General features: G+C 49.9%; 1 protein-coding gene across 4 annotated transcripts; it reads right to left on the bottom strand.

The window, feature by feature from the left end:
* Positions 1-914: 914 nt before the first annotated feature.
* Positions 915-11,745, bottom strand: DOK2 (docking protein 2). Of its 4 annotated transcripts, XM_074355696.1 has the most exons (6): positions 11,588-11,745; positions 5,153-10,826; positions 3,896-4,177; positions 3,577-3,664; positions 2,474-2,658; positions 915-2,023 (listed from the first exon to the last, which is right to left on the bottom strand). In XM_074355696.1, exons 2-6 carry the CDS (start codon positions 5,213-5,215, stop codon positions 1,403-1,405), a joined length of 1,239 nt encoding a protein of 412 aa, XP_074211797.1. In that variant the 5' UTR covers positions 5,216-10,826; positions 11,588-11,745; the 3' UTR covers positions 915-1,402. The 4 variants fall into 4 exon arrangements, with proteins under 4 accessions (XP_074211797.1, XP_074211799.1, XP_045372636.2 ...); XM_074355698.1 differs by lacking the exons at positions 3,577-3,664; positions 3,896-4,177; XM_045516680.2 differs by lacking the exons at positions 3,577-3,664; positions 3,896-4,177; positions 5,153-10,826 and having other exon boundaries at positions 11,588-11,737.
* Positions 11,746-18,242: the final 6,497 nt, after the last annotated feature.

Raw genomic sequence — 18,242 nt, 5'->3', positions numbered from 1 at the left:
GGAGTCTGCCTTCCCAAGCTACTCTGAATGTAGAAGCCTTCCTGAGCATATGTGTGTCCCTGCCCCCACACCTCCACTCAGGTTCTTCTACCCAGGATGCTCTTTCCCCATCCCTTTAATCTTCATCGCGTCCCTTCCCACCCTGAAAATGCCACCTTTGACATGAAGCCTTTCTTGGTCCCCACCATGAACAGTTATCTCCTCTGACCCCCAGGGCCCCGAGTCACTTCTTGTGGCACTCTTGTCCCCCTTTCGTTATGGACATCTGTGCCCTCATCTCAGCTCCTTCTGGTTTTTTTTGTTTGTTTGTTTTGTTTTTTTTTTTGAGGGGGGAGGTAATTAGGTTTGTTTATTTATTTTTAATGGTGGTGCTGGGGATTGAACCCAGGACCTCGTGCACACGAGCTATGCGCTCCCTCCTATACAAGCAGGTTTTGATGAGAAGAGTGCATGCAGGGCCTGGGCTGTGGGGAAATGAGATCCGAGGGCCAATGGGGAGCTTCAGAGCAGGAAGGGGTCCCAGTGCCTACATGGAGGAACCCCCTATTTTACAGAGGAAGGGGGCAAGTCTCAGGAAGGCAAGGGATTGAGTGGGATTAGTCTCATTTCTGGTGCCTAAGAGGCTCAGTAACAGCTAACTCTTGTCTATCTTCCAGTCCAGGTTTACACATACAAACAGCTTCCCCGCTATTTTTCTGGCACGGACTCCACCTTAACGAAGAGTCAGAGATGCTTGAACATCTTTCCCAGGGTGCCCTGACTTCTGCAGACCTCTGCCTCTGTGGACAGATGCTTGGGACCCAGAGCGGACCTTGCTGCTGGGAGAGGAGGGGTCAGGGGTGGCCAGTCGGAGCATTCACCCCAGCAGGGCTGTGCCTGTCCCATCCCCACTTCACACACTCATGCCATGCAAAAATATTTCAGAAATGTTTAATGCCACGGAGAAGTCCAAAACCTGCAGAAAGCTTCAGTCATCCTCCCGGGCTGTCCCCTGAAGGGGACATCAGCAGGCTGGTAGCCTGCACAAGCCAAGGAACCGGGGCCATGTGTGGCCATCTTTTTGTCCTCTTCCCCAAATGCCAGAGGTTCCCTTTAGGCTGGGGAAAGAAAGAAGAGGAAGTAGAAAAGGAGTAGGAGGAGAGTGGGTCTCCTCAGGGCACTGTTCCTGCTCTGGGATCATGACTCACGCAGCAGGCCCTGGGAGGGATCCTCAGACCAAACTGAGGCGGCCAAGCCTAGGGTTCTGGAAGGAGCAGAGAGAGGTTCCTGGGAGGCCGTGGCCAGGAGTCCCCAGCAGCAGCTAGAAGAGGAGGCCTCTTCCCTGGCCTCTAACCCTGGCCAGTGTGCACAGGACCACGCCAGCGCTGGCATTCAATGGGGTCCGCGTCTCCTCCACCCCTCATCACTTCGGGCCTTTCTTAAGTATGATGTTGTCATACTCAGTTCCCTGTGGCCAGCCAGAGGCAGAAAAGTCCTTCTCTGCTGTGTAGACATGCTGGAGGCCTCTGGGGTCCCCATCTGCTGTGGCCTGCCTCCTCCAGGCCTCACCCTGGGGCTCCTGCGGGCTGTCATACAGGGACAGGGTGGCCACCCCCTCAGGCTCGTCATATATGTGGTCAGGTCGTGGAGGCGGATGCTCCTCAATGCTGTCGTACAGAGGATCTGCCTGGGGCTGGGGAGGGACGACCAGGACGCCCCTCAAGCTCTTCCCCAGGTTCCGGGCCACCGCATCGAAGGGCACTGCATACTCCCCCTCCGGGCCCCGCTGCTGGGGGGCAGGCACCGGGATGGTGGGCGACGGTGGTGGCAGTGAGTCGTGGGGCCGGGCGTATGGGCTGTCTGGCCGGGGCAGCACCATGGGCGCCGGGGCTGGCTGGGTTTGGGGCCCAGGAGAGGCAGCCTTCTTCTGGGCAGAGATGGCCTCCTCCAGTGCCAGGAAGATCTCGTTGCCTTGCCGGGTTTCAAATTCAAAGTTGCCCTCCCCAGAGATGCAGCGCCGGCCAGCCTCGAAGGAAAAGGTTACCTGGGTCGAGGGGAAAGGAGATTACTGCCAGCCCACCAGGCGGGGCTGCTGCTCCTGGATCCAGCCCCCAACCACAAATCTGTCACCTCCAACTACCCTTCCAACCAGGAACTGCAAGTCCCCTCCCCAAGCGGCTTCCCCTCCCTCCCTCCATTTTTTTCTCACAAGCAAAGTCCTCGCTCATCTTCCTTCTTTCTCCATCCCATCCATCCGTGTATGAGCCTCCATGATGCCAGCCACCATCCCCCCTCTAACGTCCCCCTACCTCTTCCTTTCCTTTCCTTCCCCACCTCCACCACCATCTCTCCTTCCCCTGGGTCCCTCCTCCTGCCCCTGGGCTGGGCTGTTTTCCTTCTGCAGGACTTCAGCCCGCCTTTTCTTCCTCCTCCCATTCTCTCTTCCTTTGAGGGCCCCTTCGCCCTCTCCCTGCCCGCTGCGGCCCCTGCTCACCTTGTCCCGCCCAAAGCGCCGCAGGAATCTGTAGGGCCACTCGTACAGCTGGGTGCCCGGCTCAGGGCCACCCCACAGCTCCAGGGCACTCTCCCCAGCCCGGAGCGTGTAGGCGCCCCGCAGCCGGCACCTCTCACTGGCTTCTGTGGGTCTCATGGTCACTGCAAACTTTTTGCAGGGGGCCACTGGGGAGGAGAAGGGAGAGGAAGAGGAAGAGGCAGTTAATGGGAAGCAGCTGGCCTGTCTCCACTCCACCCTGCTCTCAGTAAGCGTTCCAGGTCTCCAACAAAAGTGTTACCAATGACCCCATGACCCTGCAGCCTGCATCTTGAAGGCTGAGCTGCTCCACGCCAGGTCATACTCCCCCAGAGGCCAGGTACCTCCACCTCCTCCCCCAGGAGGCATCATGCCTGAACCACATGCACCCTGAACTCGTGCCCACATCCTTCCTGCCCGTCGCCAGAGCCACGGCCTTGTCTTCTCCATCTCATCTCTCACCCCAACCCAGCCGCCTCCCCGATCCCTACTGCCACGGCTGCAGGTGCAGCCGACCCTGCCCTCCCAGCTCTCAGCCCACCCACACCCTGCTGATGCCATCTGGTGCCCTCCAGCGGGTGGAGCCTGGATGTCTCCCCTGCCCCCGTGTCCACCTGCGCCCCACACACACACACACACACACACACACCCAGAGGGCTAGACAGACTGCAAGAGGGGGACTGCCTTGTCAGCAAAAAGCTCCCTTGCTACAGGACACCTTAAATCCACAGAAAGAAGACCATTTTTTACAGACAATTGCTCAGGTCCCAACAAGGGAGCATTCAACAGCAGCGCCTTCACCTGGACCCCTGAGCCCGGCCCTTTCCCACCAGCAGGGCCTGGACCAGACCGCATGGGTCAAGGGTGAAGGGCTGACATTTAAGGCAGGCCAGCCTCCCCCACCTTGGGCCATGCCGGAAGCGATGCGGAGAGGCTGATAAGGGGGCTGGCCAGGGCCAGAGGCAACCACAAGGCAGGAAGACTCAGAGGCAGCCCCAGCCTACATCTCCTCCCCATCACGCCCTGGGGAGAGCACTCGGGGAGAAGAGGCAGGCCCCCCACCTCACCTGTGGTCCTGTTGCTGTACAATTCATTCTCCTCCATGCAGGGCCTGCCGCCCTTCCTCTGCGGCCCCGACAGCTCCTTCCTCTGGCCCTGGGGAGGAGGCCAGGGACTCACCACCACCACCAATTCCAAGCCCCCTCTCTGGCCCAGCTTCCTTTCAAAGCACACTCAGCCTGCTGCCCCATCTGCATTCTGAATTGGGACCCCTCTACCACCACCACCAAGGAACCACCTCCAGCATCCTGACCTCAGCTCTTAGAACACCTGCCCACAGCAAGCAGCCAGTGCCCCACGCCCTTTCTGCAGCCCCGGATGACTCACGGGGAAGGCCAGGAGGCAGATGGCCTGTATCCAGTCACCACGCTCTGCAGTGGGGGCCGCCAGCAGGTATAGGCGCTCTGTGGTCTCCAGGAAGAAGGCGCTGGTGTCCCGAGGGCTGCTGGCCTCCCCACCGGCCTCGGCCACCCGCAGGCAGTCACCGAGGCGGATCACCTTCCTCGGGGCCTCGCCCCGGCGTGGCTTCTCCGGGCCCTCCTGGAGTTCCAGCCGGGCCAGGGCGCAGCCTGACCCGCCATATAGCACAGCCCCGAATCGGCGCCATTTCTACCCCCAGGTGCGTGGCAGGTGGGGAGATGGAGAGATGGTGAGGGGGGGAGATGGAGGGGACAATCACAGGAGACCCAAGAAGGCAGAGAGCATAACAGAGGCCTTAGGAGTCAGAAAGTGTTGGAGATCCACCCCAAACATCCAAGAAAGAGGCCTGGGATGACACAGAGAGGACACCAAAGGCAAAAAGAGGCACAGCAGTGAGCCCCATGGAGGCGACTGCAGGGAGGCCTGGCAGGCCCAGCCCAGCAGCTCTGAGTCTAGAGGTGGAAAGGCTGTGCATCCTGAAGCCCGGAAGGGGTGGGGAGGGCACCCTGAGGGTCCAGACTGGGGCCCAGCCTTCTCGTACTGTGTGAGGCCCTAGAGAAGGACCTGTCTCCAGGAGCGTCAGCTCACCCTCCTAAACCTTCCCGCCTCATCCCCTACAAGTTGGGCCATGAGAGAGACAGAGAAGAACCCTGGGTCAGCTGAGGGAAAAAGGACTTCCTCATTCAAGGAGGCCAAGGGAAGGAGAAGGAAGTTGGACATGCTGGGGCCCTGGCTCCCAGAGACCCCAACTCGAGCTCAACACCAGCCACATGCACCCGGGGCAGAGGAGGGGGCAGGAAAGGAGGAAGGAACCTCTACCTCAATCCCAAATCATTGCTTCCGATGTTCCATTCCCTCCCAGGTGGCCCTGAGAGGAGTCACCACAGCGCAAGAAAGGCGAGAAACAGAGGGGAGCCCTCCTGTACCCGTCCCTCCTGGGGGAGCAGCTGTCAGCAGGGCAGTCTGCCGCCCAGGCTGGGAGGGGAGCGGTTGTCAAGGAAAGAACCCTCCCCAGCTTGTGCTCTGGGCCTAATGCGGCAGACAGCACGTCCCCACCATCCCATGAGGGTTGTGGAACATCCTGGGACCTCCTCTCCTCCCCAGGAGTTTCTAGCAGCTCCCCAGCCCCTCGGCCTGGCCCCCACCCAGCCGAGCTCTCCCTACCTTTCCAAAAGTCTGCTGCTGCTGAAGGTACAGGAAGCCCTGCTTCACCGCCGCGTCCCCCATCTTCCCACCATCCCGTGCCCCTGCGCCTCAGCCCGCTCCTTCCACTCCCGCCTTCTTTCTCTCCTCTCTGCCCTGTGTTCCCCCTTCTCTCAAGTTCATTTCCTCTCTGCCTAGAGTTTTCTGCACTATTCTAGTCTGCTCGATGACGACAGGCCGATAGGCCCTGTGGTTTCTTGCGCTGTGTGTGTGTGTGTGTGTGTGTGTGTGTGTGTGTGTTTCTTTTTGATGAGTGAGTTTCACGTTCAAGCTTCCTGCATTTTCAGTGAGTGAGAGAGAACTTCCAAAAAGCCAAACGCCAGTGCTTCAGTGAGCAACAGCTTAGGGACAGGGGCCGGCGCGGGGAGTCACCCACACAGAGTGGCTGACCCACAAGAACAGAGGCCCAGGAACAAAATTCGACAGTAAAACCGGTAGCCAGAGGCCCCCACGCTCAAGCTGGATGCTCAGCATGACGGAGCAAGCAGAGAACTTAGAAATCAAGCAGCCCAACTCCATCATTTGAAAAACGAGGAGGTCGGAGGGAGGGTGTAGCTCAGTGGCAGAGCGCTGGCTTAGCATGCACGGGGTCCTGGGTTCAATCCCCAGTCCCTCCGCCAAAATAAATAAATTAATAAACCTAATTACCCCCCCACCCCCACCACCACCAAAAAAGCCCAAAACAAATGAAAACGAGGAGACTAACAGAAACAGACTCACAGACATAGAAAACAAACTCAAGGTTACCAGGGGGGAGGGATAAATTGGGAGTTGGGGATTTGCAGACACTAACTACTACATATAAAATAGATAAACAAGAAGGTCCTACTGTAGAGCACAGGAAACTATATTCACTACCCTGTAATGGCCTATAACGAAAAAGAAGATGGAAAGGAATATACATATGTATAACTGAATCAGTGTGCTGTACACCAATATTGTAAATTGACTATGCTTCAATTAAACAGAAAAAAAATTTTTTAATGAGGAGACAGGCTCATGAAGGTCTAAGGGCCACCAAACAGGAACCCAAGTCTCTCAACTCAGTAGGAGCTGAGCGCACACACCCAGCCCACTGGACACGTGAGCCTCACTGCTTTCACACACTCCGCTGCTACTGCTTCGCTCTGCGGGAGCCACTCCCTGCCCACCACCATGACACACACCTACACCACCTCCTTGAGGTTGTAGAGGCATGTACGTCCCCACGCTGAAGCACACTATGCTCCCTGAGCTCATCTCAAGCATCAGAGTTCACCTTCTTTCCAGCCTTTGTGAGAGTTATAAAGGCACTTGAGTTCCATCGGGAGATTATCTTCCTATGTTACAACAACAATCTGTTCTATTTAAAAAAAAAGAAAGAAAGAAAAAGGCTTGAATAGTTATCAAAAGTGCTTCATAGTGACCAAAACTCCAGGCATACACTATCTCCAGCCACATTATCCATCCCTGGAAGAAGGAAGGGCAGGTATGAACACACCTGTTTGCAACTCTCCTGAGGTCACAGGGGCAGAGGAGGAAGTACCAGGACGCCTGGTCTTTAATTCAATGATCTTTTTATTGCTGCCTTCTAAGTGGAATCCGGACTCCATGCAAGAAGAGACATTGCTTTGGGGAACTCTAAACTCCCCAAAGAATATTTAATCTAGAGCCAGATGGTTTAGAGAAGCAATTTGATGGAGGCATGGCACAGAAATGTTGGGGGAACCAGAGAATTAGATCAGCACTCTTGGGGTAACCCCGTAATGCATGCTTATGTGAGGGAGCTGTTTCCTCTCCCACAGGGGTTCGGTTGCCTTGGAAAGGAGAGCAGAGCAGTGCCCCGCTCAGGCCTTCTGCTGGACATGCACCAAAACAGCTCTAAAAGATGAATGCTACAGCTCTGGGAGGAGAGGGCTGAGGCACGGAAAGCTCACCCACTCAGCCCTGCTACCTGGATTTGAACTGGTGGATCCAGAGACCAAGGGGGAACCAAGGATGCTGGTGTAGGGGAAAAAGGCTCCTTGGGAAGTGGTTAGGAGCATGGAAACGGGTGGCCTATTCCATCTCTCTAGTCCTGTAGGGGAGGCAGCGTTACCTGGGAGCTGCATGGTCTGTGGCCGACAGCTTCATCTCCTTATGGAGTGGGAAGAGAAGGGCTTGTAAGGTCATCCTGGGGGGGGGGGGTGCCTTTCAAACTTCAGTGTGCAGATCTTGTTAACAGTGCAGATTCTAATGCAGCAGGGCTGCAGCCAGACCTGAGATGCTGACGTCACCCTGGGGCGACCAGACCTGACTTTGAGTAGCAAGACAATAGAGGATGTCCCCCCGCCCCCACCCGCCCACTCATGCTTTTCCCTAAGGTAAACTGGACACATTCCACTCAGAACCACAAGGGGGCACTCGAGCTTGACAGATTACTCAGAAACTATTTAAACCTGGAGGCCTGAGCCCCAGTGCTTCAGACACCCCCATGCCATCCTTTGCCTGTGGTAGCTGGAGAAGTTCTTTGCCCATGGCTATCGCCTGCAGCAGGAGTGAACTCAGAGCAACACCCACTTTTCCTGGCAGGACTTGTGGGAACCCCTCGATGGAAGTACTAACCCTACTACCTTCTGTCTGGCCACAGGCAAACCCTGTGAGCAGGGACCTAGAAAGCACAGCTCTAAAACACAGCAGACGGGCAGAGAACCTGAGGCCCTTGGGTCACCCAGGCACCACTGATGGGAAGAGAAAGCATCATAAAGGAAGGGGTCCCAGTGGTTTACACTGGGGCAGAAATGGGGGTAGGGGTGCCCCTGGGCTTCTCTTTGCTTTTATTGGAAAGGGATGCCCCACATCTCATTTGCACCTCAGTATAAGCCACCAGGATCCTTTCTTTCACAATGGTCTGTCTCAGCCAGAGTCAGGAACCATACAGATCCGGAGACCACAGCTCCAGGAAATTTGCAACTTTTTGTTAGTCTTCTCATCAGTGATTAGCAACTAAATCCTTAACACAAAAGGGCTTCTGAGTTTGTCTTTGGAGGTAAGAAAGGAAGGAACAGAAGTGACTGATTCCTTGGGCCGGCCTGGAGACTAGGTAACTCCCATATGATGGATAGGTGGGGGCAGCTACCCAAGGGGTAGCTCTGGGCACATAATAGGAAAGAAGGTATAAAACGGGCCAGGAGCTGCTGTGGGCCTAGGAAGGATGGAGGACTGAGCACAGAAATAAGTTAGCAGGGATTCATGAAAGATCCCATCCCTGCCTCCTCCCACTACAGTGGTTCCGGACTGCAGGGGAGGAAAGACAACCCCAGTCTCTTGGGTTTTATTCTTAGACCTCACACTTTCTCCACTAAGTGTATCACTTCTCCCAGTACTAAGAGAGAACCCAATACTCTGAGATGAAGGGCTTATAATGTAACATAATAATAACATAATAATTACGTTACTTAACATTGGCACAATACTTCAAATGCTTTATGTTCTCAAACGAGCCCCAATGTACCAGAAAATTAGACTGAGATAGGAGGAAATTAATTAACTCAAAAATTATTCTTTTGAGCATCTACTCTGTGCAGAGGTAGAAGAAACGGAGCATAAATAAGACATATAGAATCTGTTTTCAGTGTGGTTCCTTTCTAGTTGGAGACTCAGACAATGAAAACAATAAATATGCAACTAAATAGTTTGGGACTGACAGTGACCAGTGATGCAAGTATGACAGTGATGGGGTCAGGAGACAACTTTCAATAGAGCCATGAGAAAAGCCTCTCTGAGGAGATAACAACTGAACTAAGACATCGAAGGTAAGAGGGAACCAGCCACTTAAAGATCTGAGGGGAAAACATTCCAGGCGGACGTTCCTTCAAAGACCCCGAGGCAGGAACAGCTGGCGGTGAGAAACTGCAAGAAGGGCAGAATGGCCAGAGCATTGTGAGCTGGAGCGGACACAGGAGAGATGAGGTCAGATCACACAGCCTCTTAGGCTTAGCAAAGATTTGGAAGGTATTCTAAACGTAACGGGAGGCCACTTGAGGATTTTGAAGCAGGGGCATGAACAATCTGATCTATGATTTTAAAAGGATGTTCTGCCACTATATGGAACATGGATTATCAAGGGGCAAGACAGGAAGTAAGGAAACACGCTGGGAATCTATTATCAGAGCCCAGGAGAAATGGGATGGTGGCCTGGACCAGGGTTAGCAGTGGTGATGAAGAGGCGCCAGATTTGGGCATCTACTGGATAGAGATTTAATAGGACTTGCAGGTGGATTGGATACGGGGGACTGTTAAGACACAAGGAATCAAGGTAACTCCTGGGTGTTTAGTTTGCACAACTGAATGAATGATGGTATTGTTTACTGAGCTGGGTGAGACAGAGGGAGAGAAATAGATATGGGGGAGGGCTGTTGGTGGGGGGTGGCTTGGGGTCTGTTATTTCTACCCTAAAGGCAAGCAGGGAATTGGAAGGCTGCCACTGCATTGTCACTCCACGAAGATACCAAGGAAGCACCTGACCCACCACCCCTGCTCTCTCCCCTCAGGGAGCTAACATCTGGATACCGAAAGGTTGTTGGAAAACAGAAACAGAAAAATCCCACATATCAGGGGCTAGGCTTGCCAGAAGCTATAGTCTAAAGCTCTGACTCCAAAGTCTTCTCTGAGAGAATCTAATTGGCAGAGCCTAACTTGCATACAGAACCCTAGCTGCAAGGAAGTCTGGGTAATGTAGTTTTTCGGTGCCCTACCTCAGCAAATCAGGAAGACACACTCCGAGGATGAAGGTAGAAATGAATGCTGAGCACAGTTTGCTCCATACACAACAGAAAGTGTGTATTATTCACTACTATCATCATTTCCATCGCATGTGGTGCCCCTAGTCAATACAGACTTCAAACAACCAATACTCTCAGCATCCAGCTAAAATCTAATCAGGGGGCCTTGACTGGAAGCCAAAGTGGAATCCAGTGGAAAACAGGAACCAGCATTATCTAACACAGACAATTCCTGGTGGTAAGGACTGGGACTGGCCTCAGCAGGCAGGGCCTTACCTGATCTGACCCAGAGCCCGGGGGTCCTAAAACCCCTTTCTCTCTCCCCACCACCACCTTTCCCAGCTTCTGACCCCTCTAAAGGAGGCAGCCTAGACGACTAGTTAAGCCAAGCTGCTGAGGGAGATCTGAACTGTGCCTTCTGCATGTTTCCATCATCACCACTATCTGGAGGCTATTTGCATGAGCCTTTATTGCGGAGAAAGGGAGAGAAATGAAAACAAGGGGTTCACTATTTGGGTTGCTGGTAAAACCCAGGATCAGAAAGCAATGGCTGTTGTCCACTGGAGCAGAAAGCCAGAAAGACACAAATTCGGCCGCCGCCGACAGTGGAAAGAATAATGCAGGCGTCCTAAGGTGGTCCTAAGGGGGTTGGGGCTGTGGCGCACCGGAAGGCCCCCCCGGAGTGTAGTGTTACAGCGGCGCGGAGGCAGCGGGGTCGGGGGGCGTCCCAGGAACGTCCTGAAGACACTCGGGAAGCGAGGCATCCGCCAGGTGCAGAGGTCTGGGTGGGGACAGGTCCCGGCCCCTCCAGGAGCCCTCACCAAGGCGAGGAGCGAAGGCAGCGCCAACTCCCGCTGCAGGATCTCCGCTGCCCATCGGAGCGAGCGCGGCCCCTTTAAAAACCATGTAAACAAAGCTTTGTTCCCCCGGCCCCCTCCCCTCGCGCCCCCCGGCCCGCTCCTTCCTCCACCCGCCCCCCGCGTCCCAGGGCCGCTGACGTTGCCGCGGCTTTACGCCGTCCCGACGGCGCTGCGCATTCTCCAACCGCGGCCCGGGCCGCCCGGGCCTGCGCAGCCGGGCGGCGCTACGCCGCGAGCGCAGCGCGACGATCCCCCAGCGCGCAGGCGCAGCGGCGACGGCGGCGGCGGCGGCGGCCCGGCCGAGGTGCGCGCTGGGGGGGAGGGGGGCCGGAGAGGAGCATGAATGGAGCAAAATGGCGGATCATGTGCAGGTGAGAGGAGCCGCGGGGGAGGGGGCGGCCGCGGAGAGTGGGGAACGGGGGCGCACGCGGCCCAAGGGGCTCGGGCAGGCTCGGGGCTCGCCGGGCCCGCGGCGCCGCCACTCGGGGCTCCGGAGCCGCCGCCCGTCCCGGAGCTCTGGGGCCTTTCCCGCCTCCTGGGCCGGGGGCCTCCTCCATCCCCTCCCACCCGGTCCCACGCCTCTCGCGCGGGGCTGGAGGTTTGGGGATCCGCGCCCCGGCGGGCACAGCCTACGTCGCTTATCAGTGACTGTCCTCTGGCTGGAGGGAGGCCTCCCGCAAGTCCTCAGTGCCCCCCAAGACGGAGGAGGGAGGGAGACCCTTGGCCGACTCTGTCCTGAGGGGGGGGCTGCCCCCTTGCACCCGCCAGCCCCAAACGAATAACAAAAAGAATACCTCGCACTGATAAACCTCGCTCGACCGAGTCCTTCCCGCCGCCTTCCTCTTCGCGCCCCCGAATCCAAGGGACCCCCCTCGGGCCTCCTTCCCCCTCCCACGGTTGCGCCCTTCACTCCCGCACTCCTGAGCACACAGCCTGCAGGGCCGAGCTCCCCAACCTCCAAAATGGGTGCTCAGGCCTGGGCCCGCCCTCCCTTCGGTCCCCCTATCCACAGTGAAGGAGTTGAGTGCCCACACCTCCTCTGAAACGCGGGGTGGAGGGGGTGTGTCTGAACTGAAAGATGCATCATTGGGTGCAGACGTTGCTCTGGAGGGTCCCGATCGGGCCCAAGAGCAGACCCGGGCGTGCTTTGGGCCCAGGCCACTTTTCTTAAAAGACATGGCACAGGCCCTCGGAAGGGACAACCCACAGCAAACCTCATAGTAGCTGGAGGAGTCAGGGTTCTCCCTTGCAAACTCGAGAAAGTTTTTCCTCCCTGTGCCTTAGATCTGATATTTTTATGATAGATATTGTAAATCACAAATCTGTTGTCAGAAACCTTCGGATGATTCTAAGGTAAGAGCACAGGTTCTGTGTTGTGGGAAGTAAAGAAGTAGAGAGGATAAAAAGTGTCGCCTAATTTCGCATACTGTATAGTATCATTCCTCAAGTAAAAAGGATAATCTTATTCCTAACTTTATGCCTACCTATGTCCACAGGAAGGTGGAGTGGTGTGACTTCTGTCAGTTTCTTTGGGAGAGATGGGACTAAAGTTCTCAGGCCAGGAATCAGTAAATCTTTGGAATGTGAGGTTCAAGTTATCAGGACAGACTTATATCAGAAATTGCAACCACAGATGGAAGACCACAAGATTTGTTTTTTTTAAAGCCGGTATCATGGCCTAATTCAGAAGTAGCAGTAAAACTTGATACAAGGTGGTAATAATAATAATAATGGTGTAGCACCTTGAGTTTTATAGCAGCCATTTCTAAGAAGCGTGAAGGATTTTTATGTGATTTTTTTTTTCCAATTCTTCCATCCTAAAAAAGTAGATAGGCAAGAATTACTTCTGTCATTTTGAAGAAGCAAATCAAAGCACAGAACTGGTATGAAATTTGCTTTGGGTAAGGTAAAGTGGATCAGAGGCTTTTGACTTTGGGTCCCGTGCTCTTATCTACTGAAGGAGAAAAAAAATAGTGTCCATGTGCATTCCAGAACATAGTTTGAACAGATAGCCTTTCTGAATGATGCTTTGGAAGGCAGAGGAAGTCCCCATGTACTTTTATGAATATACATCTGTTTTATCTCCTGCAGAGAAGTATCTCTTAATGTGATGTCTTCCACATTTTGAACCAAAAGGTTGTCATTCCGCACCAAAGGAAAGTCATGGTGGGTGAAAGCAATCTTCATAGCATTTTTGTCTCAGAGGAGGATCTGCCTTATTTTTAGAAAGGTGATGTATTTCTCCCACCCAAAAAAAAAAAAAAATCTACCAAAGTAAGAATTTATTTACTTTTAAAAGCAAAGTGGATTATGCCAGTCCAGTATTTTGTTTGACTTTTGAGAGTTGTAGGGTGTTACTCTCTAAATGAGTGGTCTTTATAACAGCAGGGTGAGTTTGTGAGAGAATTTTTTTTCTGTTTAAATAGAATGGAGTGTATTGCTTTTCTTTGTTAGACTAAAGTATTTTTAGTATTGGATGCTCGGAGACTTTATTGTAGTAGAAAATCTCCCCAAGAAAAAGATAAACTCTCCCCTGTGTGGAATGAGTGAATAAATGAATAGATTGAGGACAAATCTGAGTGTGTTGAGGGGGAATACTTTTCTGAAAACACTTCTGGAACATGAAGTTTAAAAAGGGGTCTATTAAAAAAAAGGAGTCTTATCACAGATTCAAGACAGTGGTTATTTGAAAGTTTCATATGTAGTACTAAATAGTTGAGTCATTATGTATCTCATACTTTTCTGAACCACCAGGGTGAGCAGTTTTTTTTCTATTGACACTAAGCGTCATATGATTCTCCGGCTGGAGTCCTGAGCATCTCTTCTGATAAGTGTTTAATGGAAGTCACAAATCGGTAGTAATGGAAAAATTATAATATTTGGCTTGTCTTTTAGCTCTGTGGGTATCATAGACAAGCCTTTTTCAAAGAGAGGCTTGTAAGAAAGTCCTTGTTGTGATGAGTGTCTAATTCTTGGTCTTAGGTGACCTTATCTAACGCCCACCATGGAGGCAGTGATTGATGGTGAAAAAAAAAAAACTCATTTGTATTTATCTTCATAAAATGAATGCTCCTCCTTCTTTTTTTTTTTTTAATCTAAAGTTAGATGAAGATAATGAGGATTCAGTATTTTCACTTACTGGCTAGTTATTGCAAAGAAATGAAGATGACTCTTAGTGTACAGTGGTAATGAAAAAAAATTAAGAAGGATCAGATGTTAGCTTTAATAGTGCTAGCTGGTATTCACGATCTTGAGAGGAAAAGGAAAATATATACTATCATTATATATTAAGTAGATTGCTTAATATATAAGTATATGTAACTATTAAGTTAAAATTATTAATATAAATAGTAACATAAATGAAGGATAATTCTGGGTTTTTGTTGGATTTATTATGTTATGCTGGGCCTTACAGAGATTCTTAAAGTACTATTTACTGGGCTCTGCATTATGACGATGTAATAACAGAAAATACTGTTTTCAGATAGTGATATTTGTTTAAATATTGACCACCAGTGTAATTCTAGGGAGTCAAAGAATCATTAAAACTGGTAGGTTAAATTTTAACAGAATGCAGAAGTTTATCCTGATTATAGCAAAAGATAGTTGTCAAATTTAACTTTTAAAAATATGCAAGGAAACATGAGAAGAAGACCTATAGGTGGTTCATTTTGCAAAGAGAATTCTGTACAACTTTTGAGAATTTTAAATGGGAAAAAAAAACCCAGTTCTGTAACTTTTTTCTGTTAAGCGAATACAGTAAGGCTTAGTGTGGACAAGGCCCTTTGCTGCTGTGCTGGGCACTGCAGAGGACTCGGAGCTGAGAAAGATACTGGAGCCAGACTGCTGAAGTGTCAGATTCTGATGTGCTCCTCAGGCAGGCTTCAGAAGTACAAACAGATACAAGAACTAAGACACTGATTTCAAAACATGCTACACTTGTGTCAGGTGATACTGGGATGGCTACATCCCCTCACCCCATCTACCTCTTCCGTGGACTGCTACAAATACTACGTCTGTATTTTAAAATAACGTATTTATAGGTACTTGATAATTCTGATTTAGTTTACTTCCTCTTGTGAGAAAAGCCTTCAGAAAAATTAAGGTTGTGTATATGCATGTGGTATCATTAACACTCATTCAATAAAACAAAATATATTACTGTAATGGAATCTCTGCTTTAGATGGAGGTAGGAGAAAAGAGCATAAGAAGACCCCTGTTCTGTGTCTTACAGATAAATTTACTTCCATTTGGTCCAGAAATTGATGGTCATAACCACCAGCTGTATTTTCTTTTTTCTTGGTTGGGTTTCGAAAGCAATATTGTACCACAACCTTCCAAGAAGGGAAAGTTGCCAATTTAAACTGATAAGCTAATGTCTCCGTAGGTACAGCTAACCGAGGCTACTCTGCTCACTCAAAATATGTAAGGAAGATAGTATTCAGACATTGCATCATTTTTATTTTAAACACCAAACATATATTATCTCATAGATTTTCTCAGAGTCAGGGATCTGGGAGTGGCTTAACTAGAGGGTTCTGGTTCAGGGTCTCTGTTTGCCCGCAAACTGTCAGCTGGGGCTGCAGTCAGTCTCAAGGCTTGACTGAGGATGGAGAGCCTGTCTCCAGGCTCATCTGTTGGGAGGCCTTGGTTGGTTACTTGCCGGCTGTTGGACTGGGGGCCGCAGTGCCTCACTGGCTGTTGTCTGCAGGTTTCAGCTCTTCACTATATGGACCTTTACTAGTTCATAATTTTTTTTAATTGAAGTATATTTGATGTCCTGGTATATGATTTTTAAGAGCTTCTTTTCTACATTATGTAATGATGTCTGCTGAGTATAAGTGATCCATCTTGTTACTGTTTTTTTTTTAAACCTCTTATTGAAATATACCCTTAGATACAAAAATCATAGCTGTTCAGCTTGATGAATTTTCACAAGGCGAGCACTCTTTTGTAACCAGCACCCAAATCCACAATACTTTCAGAGCCTCAGAAGCCCTTCTGATGCCCCCCCAACCCCCCCCACCCCCGTCAATAACATCCTTCCTCCTAAGGATGACTACTAGCCTGCCGTTTGATTTTTAAATGTCCTTATAGAAACCCAGCTGAGCAGGGCATGTCCATGAGAGCTTGAACTTTAAAGCCAGGGGGGAGGAGCAGTATAGAGCAGTGGTTCTTCAGCATTTGGGGGAGTTGGTTTGTTTTGGGGTGTTTTTTTTTATTTATTTAATTTTTTTTTTTTAAGTGTAACGGAAGCTGTGTGCTCTCTAGGGAGGAAATATATACCTACATAAAAATTTGCCTACAGTTTCAGGCCATTCATGAACTTCAGAACTAGAGTTTAAAGTTATATTCCTTCTTAGATGAAATGTTTACCGCATTTTCTTTAGAAACTGATTTACCAGTCTTTCTCTTTTGACTTACGTGAAAAGCTAGTTCATTATGACAGTATGTGTTCTTGGACAGTTACATGCAGGCTGAATTTTAAAATATTGAATTTTTGAGGATGATTAAAAACAATTAATGATTATTAAGCATCTAATATCCTGTTCTTAGACACATACAAGATGCGACATCCTATTTTCAGGGGCCTTGCGTGTTAATTGGAGAGATGATGACGAGCCTGGGTTGAGTTGTGAATTTGTGATGAGACATTGTTTTTGTCAACATGTCCCTGAATGAAGGTGCTGTTGCTCCCATTACCTTTTTTTCCCCATTCCAATACATCTGAGCTCACGCCTGACATTTGTAGTGACTCACAATGGCAGGGAATTCTCAATGGAATGAGGTCATATCAGGATCTTGGGGAAAGGAGGGGAATTATCAAAAATTGAGTCTCAAGTATGTCTGATATTTGCATCCCTGACTCTTCATTCCCTTCATATAAGTTCATGTGCATGCACACAAAGATACACCCACACACCCACACACACACACACACACAAACACTGCTGCTACCATAAATGGGAAGGACGTGTTTGAGAGAAGGCACAATGGAAACCTCATGCTAGCATTTATTGGACTTCTAGCTGCTTGCCATTTTACACAATCTCTAATGCTCACAGTAACTCTAAAAGCTCGGTATTATGGAGGTAATAGTAATACACTGTTCCTTGAAATAGGCAGAGGAAAGGACCTGGTGTCTCTGGAGGACAGGAGAACTGTTAGAAAATTTATGTGATGATTGTGTGGTGGTTATTGTACAACTTACTGGTGTGGGACCTTGGTTGAGGGTAGCGACAGAGAGGTACCAACATTTATGGAACATCTGTTATGTTCCAGGCACCATGCTAAGTCATTTAATTGGGCAACTCATTTAGTCTCCTTGAACCTCGATTAGGTGATCTGTTAATCCCTTACACTGTTAACATTCTGGCTGGGATTTCCAATTGTCAGCCTTGCCATTCTCTCCCAGATAAACACCATGTTCTCGATTCATATGGACCTTACTGTAAATTTTCCTGAAATATTTATGCTCATACTAATATTTCCACTTCATCTCTCTTAAATACACCTTCCTCTACCCCACCTCCCAATTTCTTAACTCCCAGTTTTGGGGTTTTTTTTAGGAACTGATAGCCCGTAGCTCTTCTCACAGATTGAGCTCTGCTATCACCGCAATAATAAGTGAAGAGCTCTCTTAGACAACAAGCAGTGAAAGATGTTTTCTTTTCTCTTCTTTTCTTTTCTCTTTTTAATGGAGGTGCTGGGGATTGAACCCAGGATCTCGTGCATGCCAAATGCACGCTTTACCACTGAGCTGTTACCCTCCCCCCAAAACATTTTCTGTGGCACAAGAAGTTTACATTATTAGTCAGATATTGATGCTTGTAGACTGAAAAATAATTCTCACATAAAAGTCCCTAGGTTTAAGCCTCTCAGAGAAAAATTAGATGAAAAACTCAAAATGCTCTCCTGTAAATATGTCTGAAAACAATTAGATTAATAAAATATCCTTTGTACTACATCAGGAAGTTGCAATCCTGTAGCTGTGGTGGCCTTTTGATTTTTAAGTATATGAATGTATGTTGGACACAAAGGCTCATCTCTTTGCTATTTTGGATGATAAGAAATTACAATATATGAAGGGTTATAGTCTCAGAAAGAACTGAGAGTCATGCTGGACATATGCCTTATGATTTGGTTAAAAGGGGGTGTATTTAAGGCCAGAAATAGGAAAAGCAGTTTTTAAAATGAGTTTTTCCAATTCTGTTTAGAATTGTTTGCAGAGTTTTGAAAGCATGTGTTTGGCAAATCATTTCAAAGCTCAGTTTTTTTTAACCAAGTCACCTCCACTGATTCCTGAATTTAGGATTTTATTTCTCTCTTCCAAAAGGACATTGTCTAAAGTCAAGCATGAAACTTAATTTGACTCTAGGAACCTGTAATAGTCTCTGAAAAGAATCTGGGAACTCATGTGTGTATTTCACACATCTGTACTCAGTCGG

The sequence above is a fragment of the Camelus bactrianus genome, chromosome 31, assembly GCF_048773025.1.
Source record: "Camelus bactrianus isolate YW-2024 breed Bactrian camel chromosome 31, ASM4877302v1, whole genome shotgun sequence".
NCBI classification, from domain to species: domain Eukaryota; kingdom Metazoa; phylum Chordata; class Mammalia; order Artiodactyla; family Camelidae; genus Camelus; species Camelus bactrianus.
This window is presented reverse-complemented; position numbering and strand designations above follow the sequence as displayed.

Coding starts and splice junctions, on each gene's coding strand:
- DOK2 (XM_074355696.1), bottom strand. CDS start 5,215: ATGGGGGACGCGGCGGTGAAGCAGGGCTTCCTGTACCTTCAGCAGCAG. Junction 4,178..5,152: donor AGCAGCAGACTTTTGGAAAG/GTAGGGAGAGCT, acceptor ACCTGGGGGTAG/AAATGGCGCCGATTCGGGGC. Junction 2,659..3,576: donor GTACAGCAACAGGACCACAG/GTGAGGTGGGGG, acceptor TCTCCTCCCCAG/TGGCCCCCTGCAAAAAGTTT.